General features: G+C 30.0%; 1 protein-coding gene across 1 annotated transcript; it reads left to right on the forward strand.

The window, feature by feature from the left end:
- Positions 1 to 1,970: 1,970 nt before the first annotated feature.
- LOC102585501 (putative glutamine amidotransferase YLR126C) lies at positions 1,971 to 6,522 on the forward strand. Its single transcript, XM_006351649.2, has 4 exons — positions 1,971 to 2,436; positions 5,458 to 5,607; positions 5,692 to 5,859; positions 6,230 to 6,522. The coding sequence occupies exons 1-4, from the start codon at positions 2,128 to 2,130 to the stop codon at positions 6,329 to 6,331; spliced, it is 729 nt and encodes a 242-aa protein (XP_006351711.1). The 5' UTR covers positions 1,971 to 2,127; the 3' UTR covers positions 6,332 to 6,522.
- Positions 6,523 to 12,045: the final 5,523 nt, after the last annotated feature.

A 12,045-nucleotide genomic window follows, 5' to 3' on the forward strand; every position in this document is an offset into this window, starting at 1 on the left:
ATTATTGATTGTAGTAGATATAAAATATTACTTCGTATAAATTCTTACTCATTTTTGTTTAAGAATGGAAAAGAATTACTTAATTTAAGGTAAACTGATATTTACTATAGAATTAAATTAAGTATATTAATTATTTCTTCTGATAGTTAAGAAAATCTATATACATAAAGTAAAAAATAAATAAAAATTCACTTCTACAGACTACAATATTGAAGAAATACTACTATATTTATAAAGTTAAATCTTTAGAACAATCTTATATTTTTTTATAAAATTTATTTGTTCACAATAATGTAATAAACTGTAAATCTAAGCAGCCGCCAACCAGCCATTTTGAATCTCATTACGAGAGTTAGCAGCCATGAAATTCGCCACTTAATGAGAAATTAATTGATGATTGACATAAAAAAATATTTATGAAAAATGTTCTTTTGTAAAAGTGATAGATTACTAAGGCGTCGTTTGGTAGAGTGTATTAGAAAATATAATGCATGCATTAGGTGTGTGTATTAGTAGTACCTTGTTTGGTACACTTTTTCATGTCATGTATAACTAATGCAAGCATTAGTTATACACTCTATTGTGTATTAAGTTGTGTATTACTAACCAAGGAATTCTAGGTATTAGCAATACATAACATTTTAACACTTGCATTAGATTAAACAATTATAAAACTACCCTTAAAGCCTTTTCATTTTCTTTGTTGTCATAAATTTCTCATTTTGACTTTGATTTGCTTTTTAGTGTCTTTTAATTTATTGGTGTTTTAATAGGCTTTATGACCTCTTAATTTTATTTTTATTTTTAAATAAAAATTAATTTCAATATAATTTAATCACAATTTTTACTATTGTGATGATAAATTTGATAAAAAAAAATTATTTGCAAACTCTTCACAAAAATATTTTGATGCAATAGTATAACTATTTAATATTATTTATGAAAAGAAGAAGAAGAAGAGTTAATGGTGTTTTAGCAAAGAGCTTTGTTGCAAAGGAAGTGTACAAATAAATAAAGTGAGGGTATTTTTGTAAACATATATTTTTAATAGAAATCATGCAAGATTTGTTATTTCTAATACATCAAACCAAACAATGTATAAGAAATAATGCTTGCATAACTAATGCAAGCATTAGTAATACACCCTATTTTGCATTGTTCTTGTACACTCTACCAAACGATCCCTAAGTGCAATGTAAATATATAATAAAAAAATGGATCAAACCTTATTACGCCTTAAATGTTATAGAGCCATATTGGGAAGTTTGGTTTTGAAAGTCAATTTCTCATATAGCTTTACGGCAATATTCTTTAGTAACTCTTAATTTACTTTCTAAATAGGGAAAAAAGTTTTTAAATAGCTTTAACACATTAGAAATGATTCAAAAATCTTCTCTTTCACTTACTCGGATCAATACACATTAATTGAAGCAAGAACAATTATAAAACGAGAGGTGAAAAATGATTTAATTGCACTAAGTATTAATTTAAATTTGATATTGTGTTAGGTTGGATCATCGAGGGATCGGGTCCTTTTGAGTTGGGTTAGAATTCTACGTGGATTAGTTATTTAAATATATATATCATATAATTTTACCTTTTATGGAGGGATAATATTAAGATTGAAAATAACGTTAAAGCAAATTTGATCCAATAGAAGAGAATATTTTTTTTCTTTCTAAAGTCTTTTCTTCTTAGCGTCTTTTCTAATTAGTTAAGGACATTTACGAAAGACAAAGTTGATCCAATAAATAGAAGGGAGATATTTTGAAGTTATTTATAATACATTAAAGACACTTTTGACACTTTTTATTTTTTCATATAAATAATGATGCCTAAACCTAATCAAGGGTTAATTGTGTCAATACTCAATATCATACTCTTATTAGTTAACTGATAATCGAAGGACGAAATTGCAAATAAAATAATTTTATTCACGTCTTTTGAGTTTATATAAACACCCTGTTTTCCTAAATCTTCCTTCATCAATTCATAAGCAAAACAAAATTGAGAAAAATCTCCATCTCTCTCTAGACCTTCCTCTAGAGAGAGAATTTATTTAGTGAGTGAGAGGATTTAAGAAGATTTCTTCTTCTTTATTTCTGCAAAATCTGTAATTAATTAATAATGGAAGGAAAAAAATTTGCAGTTCTATTATGTGCAGAGGATTCAGAATACGTGAAGAAGAAATACGGTGGTTATTTCGGGGTTTTCGTGAGAATGCTGGCGGAGGAAGGGGAAACGTGGGACTTTTTCCGGGTGGCTCATGGCGAGTTTCCGACGGATGATGAGATCGGAGAATTCGATGGATTTGTAATCACCGGAAGTTGCAATGACGCGCATGGCAATGATTTGTGGATCTGTAAGTTACTCAATCTGCTCAAAAAAATTGATTCAATGAAGAAGAAAGTTTTGGGTATTTGCTTTGGACACCAGGTATTTCTTTTTATTTACTATTTTACTCGCCAAAAACTCTATTTTTAATCTCCGTTACTTTTTTTCATTTCAATTTATTTGTCTTGTCACATGGCATGTCTATAAAAATCACAAAATTAATAAATATTTTATAAACCTTCTTTTACCGTAAAAATCACACAAATAAATTGGGACGGAAATGGAAGGAGTATCTTATTTTAAGGCTTATTTTGAGTTGTTGAAATTTGTTCTAAATTCGTTTACTTACAGCTGTCTTGTGTCTCTAGTTTTTCGTTTGCTGTCTTTTCCAATTGTAACGAACGCACTCTTAATGCTTTGTTCTAGTACGTTTCATACGTGGCTTATTACTACCTTTATTCATAAAGTATAACAAAAATATTCTTCAAAACTAATTTCACTATATAAGTAATACTATGAAGGATGGTTAAAATAATTTCGAAATTAATTAATATTTACAGTCAAATACAAAAATAAAATAAATTCACATTTCATTTTGAAATTGTTATTCTTATTCCACCGACCAAACTACCTAACTGTATAGAATCTTACGTACATTTTTGTACATTAATTTAGGTAATTGTTATTTTTGTAACTCTTTTCTGTGCTATGCGATTGTTTAATCCTAGTTGAGATATAATATTTTATATGAAAATATGCTAATTCTGTTAACGTATTTGGACAAATTGGCAATGTTATTTTAATAGTTGTAATTTCTGTGTTATGAAGTTATGTCTTAATTCTTCTCTCCCATCTATAGGAAAAGATAAAATTTGCCTAATTCTTTTTTGGCATAATATTCATAACTTGGTTTCAACCAGCAACTATGACCTTTAATTTTGGATGTGCACAAATAGACACTTACTCATTTGGTGTGAGAGATAAGTATAAATAGTCTTAGGATAAAATTTAGATGTTTTGTTTGGTTGACATGTTTGGGATAACTTATCCACCATTTATAGCATAGTGATAAGATAAGTTATCTCATATACATGGTAGGATAAGTTATCCCATGATAGTTTATCCTGGGATAACTAATTTCCAATCAAACGACCCTTTAAACCTATATAAAATTGAACAAATAAACAAAGTCGTCCTACATGACAATTTTGTGTTTTACATGGCGTCTTATGTGTATTATGTCACGTAGGGACACTTGTGTCTACTTATTCAATTGTATACAAGTTTAAATGCCTACTTGTACCACCCAAAGTTGAAGGACATAAATGTCAATTGAAAAATCAAGTTAAAAGACGTATTTATGTATTATATAAATCTTCTTTAATTACTACTTCCTCAATCCATTTTACTTGTTCATATTTAATTTGATATATTTTTAAAAATAAAATAATAAACTAACTTTTTAAAACTCAAAAACTCATAAATTTAAAATTCGAAACTACTACATGGGTGGACCATAGTGGTTCAAAAGCAAAAAGATTTGTGAATGAGATTTGGGACCATATGCCAAAAACTGAGTGAAAAATTGGAAATCATGTTGGTATTATTCTGGCTTAGAGTTAGTGAAATTTGGATAAGAGCCGATTGAGTTTTGATCCCCACTTTTCATATGTGGATCCAAATTATAGACAGCCCATGTATTTTGGGATTCTTTCTCTCATGTTTGAGGCACATATCTGTATTCTTGTCACCCAATCTTACTTAGTCACGTGTTCGTCTTTAATTTTTTAACTTTTTTGTCATATACCGCTGTTATTTACATTTATTTTTTAGAATCACTACTTCACCTAACTATGTACTATAATTAAGTCTGACAAATGATAAATGCCGTCCAATTCAAAAAAAATCTGTCACTAAATCTAATTACGTATCTTCTAGGCCAGTAAGTTTCAATGTACTCCCTCCGTTCAATTATTCGTTCTACTTTTCTTTTATTGCAACTTCGGGTTTTTTTTTTGTACTTCGATATCATTTCAAATATATGTTTTTTGTACTTTAAGTTGTGTTAACCAATAATAATAGTTAATTCTCCATAGCACGAGTCTGTTTGAATTGACAAAAAAGTTGCTCAAATTTACTTTTAAGTCATTTTTAGTTTTTGGAAATGTTTAACAAAGTTAATAATTACTTAAAAAAAAGTTTAAAACCACCCTTCGGGGTGGCCTAGTGGCTTGGGCTTAAGACTTTCATGTTGGAGGTCTCAAGTTCGAAACCCCTTGCCAGCGAAAGCAAGGGGTTTGTCTTTTGGGTCGAGTTCGTCACACCGGGCTTGCCTAGTGCAGGTTACCTCTCCTATGTGGTTTGCGAGCTATTGCGTAGGAGCGAGAGTTTTATTCTATGCGCACTCAAAGGATAGTGGCTGCGGATTTTTCTTATCATAAAAAAGAAAAGTTTATAACCAAAAATAGAACACCCCCCCCCCTCCTTACTTTTAGTTTTTTAATTTAAAATCTACTTTTTTCAACCTAGCTATAAGTCTGATATAAGAATCTAAAAATAATAATAATATAATTGGTTAAATTTTTCCGTTCAAGCTAAGATCCAATGTTTATTTATGTTATCTAACAACATGTCCTACTTGTTACTAATATATATTAATATGATTTGCATATGAGAAGGATTAGATCAAGAGAGAATTAATTAATAATTAAGTAGAAAGATAAGTTTGGGTTGTACGTGGCACATAGCCGACCTTGTCGGTGATATTATTCCAACCTCCAAATCCAACATCACCCACCAAGATAGAAAATTAGAGGGCATTAATGTTCCAACCATTGTCCAAAGTCGGTATGGGAGCCTGGATTAAATTCAAATCACTCACTCTCAACATAATTTTTTTCCAAGACTCAAACGAGTCACACATTTTCAATAGAATTTTCTTCATACTCAGGATTCAAACACGAAATATTCAATTAAAGGGGGACCACCACACTACTAATTATTGTTGTCTTACTATTACAACGTAATATTGTAGCCTCTTGGAATTTTTGACATATTATATGATGCAATTTGATTTTTATCATTTTTTGCTAAATTTTCTTTGGCTGATTTCTTTTCTTGTAGATATTAGGACGATCATTGGGTGGCACTATAGAGAGAGCTACTAATGGATGGGACATTGGTGTCACTACTGTTAATTTATCAACGTCCAAGCAATTCAACTCTCTCAAATTACCTGCATTTTTGCAAGTTATCGAGTGTCATCGCGATGAGGTTTGTACCAAATTCCCCTCTCTTGTTGAATACTAGTTTAGTACAAAAATAGCTAAAAATGTGTAGGTTGTTCTTTGGAATTAGATCCGTGAACTTCCACCAAAGGCAGAGGTAATGGCCTGGTCCAACAAAACTGGAATTGAGATGTTTAGATATGGTGATCACATCATGGGTATTCAAGGTCACCCTGAGTACACCAAAGACATTCTTCTCCATCTCATTGATCGTCTTCTTCAACACAACCTTATTGAGGTAATAATCTAAAACATAAATATACGTCATATAGTACCAATTACAAGGGCAGAGTTATAGTTCTGCTTACAAAATTTACTTGATATGCATAAATGATTTAATCTAGAACTAAGTAAGTTGTCTTTTCGAGTATTCAAAATCCATGTCATGTTAGTGGTCCTATTGACATTTTCAATGTATTATATACTTTATCTAGCTGACCCTACTAGTAAGTGTGCCAAATGACGTCTTGAACAGTCAATGTGTCACATGTTTAGAATGTGTTATATATTGTGCCATGATTGATTGATATTATTAAAATTTTCATGTGAAATAGTTTAGTATGTCAATTATAAAGCTTTGACTTAATGTAAATTTTGTTGTAATATAGGAGAGCATGGCTGATGTGGCCAAGGCAAAGGTTGAAGAGCGTGAGCCAGACAGGGAACAATGGAAGAAATTATGCATTAGCTTTCTCAAGGGTAAATTGTGATGGCAATTTATTAGAGGCTATTGGAATTGGTCAAAAAGTGTAAATAGGAGATTATGGTGTTAGATGAATTTTTAGACTGTTTTGGACTTGGACATCGATTAGATGTCATTATCAAGAATTTACTATTAAACTTTAACTAATGAAATTGATAATTAAGTTCAATTGCAATTGAATTATTTTGATTTCATTTACTAGCGTCTCTTAATTTGTGTATTTTATCGTGATTGACCAAAAATATGTAACAAGTTTATAGTTCAGTTCATTTAATTTTTATTTCTTTATTTACTCTTTTATAAAAACTTTTACGTTAACTAGTGAAACATTTTTGTTTTGTATTATGGATACATATAACATATATTATACACCAAATATATTTTTTTTAAGAATATTTTGACAATAGTTCCTGGATTAATTGAGATTACATATTAATTTAATTTTTAAATGAATTGAATGGGATAGATCATATTTTTATGAGATAATTCTATTATCCGATCAAATAAACATTTACTAATTACTTTACCTATATTCCTTTTCTGAGAATCTTGGTTAAAATGCCCATTCAAGTCTTCTATATATTCTAACTAGTGAGGAAATCTCATAAGTTATATATTTAAAATAATATTAATCAAATAATTTAAATTTTTAGCAATAATAAACTTTATATTTGTGGTAATAAATTATCTAATTAAGCATGAAGTGAATACGTGATAAATATTATTACATTGTAAATTTTAAATGGTGTTAATTAAACAATTTTAAAAATTTTATCCATAAAAGTTATATATATTTGTATGGTAATTTCATTCTTCTTTCTAAAAAATTTGACGTGATGGATCCCTATTAGGATCGCTATAATTAAAAATAGGTTTAATCAACTTTTAACCCAATTATAATACTCTAAAGTGATAGGTAAAAAAAATAAATTTAACACTAAAGTGGGTAGCCTAAATAGGTCCTATAATTTCAAAATATTACTGACTACCTTTTTTCTCTTGATAAATAATTAAATTATTGATAATAATTAAATTATAGTGAAGCAATGAGAAGCTTTTTTTTTCTATCGAAAATATGTTGAAGTTGCTCAACTTTAGCAGGGGCCCACATGAAAAAGGGATAAAACTACAGAGGAGGTGCTTTTTTATCTATTACGAGAAATGTTCATACAATATAGCATATAGTATAATAAAATTAAAGCTTAAAGCCCTCAGTTTGAGAAGCCTTAAGTGACCAAAAATGCCCCTTAATTTATTCTTAATCCTAAGAAACACATGTCGACAGTGTCCTGACTGCTTGATGCCTAACTGCCACTTATATAATAAGAGAAAGTACTCTAGTTTATTTGTGATTTAAAATGTAATTAATTATGTGATATTAGTCGTTCTCATCTTTAAAAGATTGTAAATAACTTAATTGAGAGGGTAGAAGAAGAATAGTAGCAAAAAAAAAGAAGAAAATACCATTTGAAAAAGATTTTGAAACAAAATAAATAAATGAAAGAATGTCATTTTACTAATTAAAAACTTAAATGAACCTATCAGCCAATTTTTCTCCTCCGCATTTTAATCTTCTTACTGTGTTAGAACGGATTCATAATTTAAGTTTATAAATTCTACAATAATTTATAGCTAATATACACTTAAAACATAAGTTCACATTCATAATTCATACGATTATAAATATCTAATAAAATTCGTTTGATTGACGATGTTAATTGATTTCATCAACTCGAATTATGTGGCTATGTAATACGTCTTAAAGAACAAAATCTAAAGTGACTACGTGGTATCATTTTTCTAGAAATAAAATTTTATTCAGTGTCAAACAAGTTCATCTTATTCATTCAAAAAAAAAAGTCATTTTTTTTCCTTTTTTAGTTTAGAAAATACTACAAATTGAAAATTTGTTGTGACCCTTTGATTATTTGTCCATTTTAATAGTTAATTATTTAGTTTATGTTAAGACTAATATATTTGTTGGTTTATAAGTTGCAGTATTAGCTAGATTATCATATAATCTAATATTAAACTATTGAAATGTCTTTTCAACTATAGTATAATGGTAGTGACAAATATTGAAATGATACTAATTACTTACTTATTATTGCTATTGTTATTTCATTAATTATTATGATTTTCCTTATCAGTTTTATTATGATTCCCCTACTAATAATATCTAATTCTTTGATTTTATTATTAGTTGTTATTTCTTTTGCATTAGTTATTGTATTATTATTGCTATTGTTATTTCATTAATTATTTTCAATATGGCATATTCACTATTTTATTTTATTTTGATACATGATTTGATATGTTTTGCTAAGTCAAGAGTCTAACGAAAATATCTTCTCTACCTTCACAAAGTAGGGGAAATACCTACTTGTGAAATTGCACAAATTTGTTATTGTAATTCTAAGTTTCGATATATATTGTACAATCGGAAAATAGTACAAGGCCTTCAATCATATGTTGTTGCGCTGTAGTTTGTTTTGTCGCTTATCCAAACATTTTATTGCAAGTAGTGTAAAATTTTGTTTGAAGTTCAGGTTATGAAGCAGAAGTTTAGGCAGAAGCAGGAATTTCATGAAAATATGGTTGAACTTGAGGGCAAAATCACTGAAACCAAGAACATGAGGGACTATAATAGTTATAGGCTTATAGCATTGCACCTCTATTATATTTTGCCGTTGGCTGTGGCGCATGGTAAACCGAAACACGTAACAAAACCATAAATTAAATCCAACGGACAACTCGATAGCTAAAATAAGTATTACTTAGAAAACATCTGAAGTTAACAATATTTTGGAAGTCGACGAAGATCAAGATGTACATTAATTTTTATAGAAATAACTGCTTTCTTCTCCACACATCCTATATCTCACAATACTGCTGCCGCACAACACCTAAGGCCCTTCAGACGCTCAAAAACTTCTTTCATTTCTGGTCGTTCCTTTTGTTCATCATCCATACACTGTCTTGCAAGTTCTGTAAGTTTACGTCCATCCCGACGATCAAAGTAGGTATCATCCTCAAGACTTCGGTCGACATATGAACGCCTGTGCTTGTACTCATTCGCGGCCCACTTATCAATTTCACACCCTGTATATTATTCCTTGTCAAGAGCCCTCTTGTTTAGAAGATTATAGAGCGAAATACCGAATGCATAAACATCAGACTTGACATTGTATGCAGCTGCAATCAATGTATAATATAAACATGGTTAGGGCAATCGAAAAAATAACTCAAATGGGATACATAAAAGGAACAATGAATTTGACAAAAATCAACAAATGCAAAGAATGTCCCACATCATAAACTACAAGTGAAACTACAACGAAAATTGCATGATGGAAATCAACAGGAAATATAATATATATATATAATACCTTAATAACTATAACCTCTACGCAGTTCATATTTTAATCACTGCAGGTTGTCTCACACCAAACTAAGCCTAAATACTCTCCTATTAATTTGTGAAACTCAAGGTTATATGGTTAAATTGGAGCAAAAAGGAACAGAAGAAAAGGAAGGGGTGGGAAGGATTGTTCATTTTAAACACAAAACTCTGCAAAGTACAAAGTATTTGCCTCTTTTCCTTCTCTTTTCTTCCACATTCTTAGTCTCAAATATGTCAACTTCTATTAAAGCAAATATACCGAAACTGAGTAGAACATCAGCTCCTAAAGATCTCTACTGAGATAAGTCTTCAGCTCCTAAAGGTCGTGGGCACCTCTAAGAATTTATTTTTTTTACTTTCAGTATCATGTGACAATGAAAATAACACTAATTCTTTTGTTCTCTTTTATGATAATGGTGTCCGGACGAGTTTGCGCGCACCTTGACTATTTACCTGGTACCTATTACCTCCCACCGAAACACAAATACTGATAACTCGCCCACCAAAAGCTTGGCCAGATGAGAAAAATCACCTATTGTTTTTGGCCTCTATTGGAATTTTAATCTAAGACCTCATCGTTCTCCTTCCACTTCATTGACCACTAGGCAACACACCCTTGGGTGAGACAACGAAAATAATAATAGTTCGTTAGTGTTATATTCGATGCGCAGATGTCTTTTCTACTCTCTGACCAGGGCCGACTCAACAACATTGGAGGCCTAAAGCCAAACTTAAGAGAGGGGCCCTAATATTAATTTTTTCATTATATATACTTTTATTTAAAATCTACTTTTTTAGCTATTTTAGATGCGAAGTCATTAGGTACTGTTTTATAATCAATTTGTTTTAATAATTCCTTTTCAAATGATAATATAGCTAATTCATTCAATCTCTAATGAGACATTGTTGATCTTAAAGAAGATTTAATCAATTTTAATTTCGAAAAAACTTCTTTCGGCTGAGACAACAGTTACAGGAACTGTTAACATTATTTCTATAAGCAATATGTGTATTTGAAAAAGAATCAAGTCTTTTTGTTTGATAAGGTATTTTCATTAGATCATTATCTTCTACTTGTATTATTTCCCTTAACACTTTTAATTTAAAAAATAAATCTAAACCATTAATAGTAGAATAATTATTACGTGTTAAAGAAAGTTCAAGGTTAAGACAATATTTTAAAAATATTCCATATGCTTCAATTGGTTCAAATATATTTTGAAGTGAAAAAATAGTTTGATCTACTCTACATATATAAAGCAATTAACTCTAAAAGATTCTTCAAGGGACTTTGTGATTTCGCTATTAATATTTTCATCAAAGTGTTTCTTACGAAATTCAGGTTTATTTTCATCTCATATGCAATTTTCTTAGTAGAAATCATAACACTCACAGTACATATAATTTTTTTCTAAAATAAAATGTATAAGTAATTATTTTTTAAAAATGGGGGCCCCAAAATATATGGAGCCCCAAGCGATGACTTTAGTGGCCTAGGGGTTAAGACGGCCCTGTCTCTGACGTGGGGAATGTGCACCTACTTTTTCATTCTCTCTGAATCTGAATGTCTCTCCGGCAAGGCCTCTCCTAGGCTCAGCAGTCTTTTGGGATGGGGGAAGTGTGACTCTCTCTTTAGGAGATAAATCCTTTGAGATTTTAGACATTAGTGAAGGGGTATCCCGATGGTTCCTTATTACAGAGAAAAGCAAATGTTTTATCAGCAAGATTATGCTTGATGAAAGCAATCTCTGATAGGTATGTCAGTCTTTGAAGCAGGCATCAAAATGGAAGATGGGGAAGAAAGCAACAATTCATTTTACATACGGTGTACCCAATTTACAACATCATGAATAGGTGTTTCATTTGACTCGAGAAATGGAATGGGGGTGAAGAAAGCAGCAATCGCTCTGCCAGATGAAGAATTGCGACAATATCCAACAACTTTCACTAAGTTGGGATTGCCCCTAATCTTTGGAGCATGCAAAAGTTTCAGTTCATCCTATACCAGCACAAGCAATTTTTCCAAATAAGCATAAACTAAGGGTGTGTTTGGTAGGAAGGAAAACATTTTTCGAAAAATGTTTTCCAATTTTCTCATGTTTGGTTGGGCTAAATGTTTTGGAAAATGTTTTCCAAATCAATTTATTTTCCTCAAATTTAAGGAAAATGACTTCCCTTCTAAACTTAAGAAAAATATTTTTCAAAACTCTCTTCCAACTTCAAATTACAATTATTTTTTTGTTGAAAAAATTAATTTATTAAAAAAAATAAAAAATAAAAAATTTTAAAGCTTGTTTTTAAATTCAATTTTTTTACCC

This window comes from Solanum tuberosum, unplaced genomic scaffold, assembly GCF_000226075.1.
Source record: "Solanum tuberosum cultivar DM 1-3 516 R44 unplaced genomic scaffold, SolTub_3.0 scf00136, whole genome shotgun sequence".
Lineage (NCBI taxonomy): Eukaryota > Viridiplantae > Streptophyta > Magnoliopsida > Solanales > Solanaceae > Solanum > Solanum tuberosum.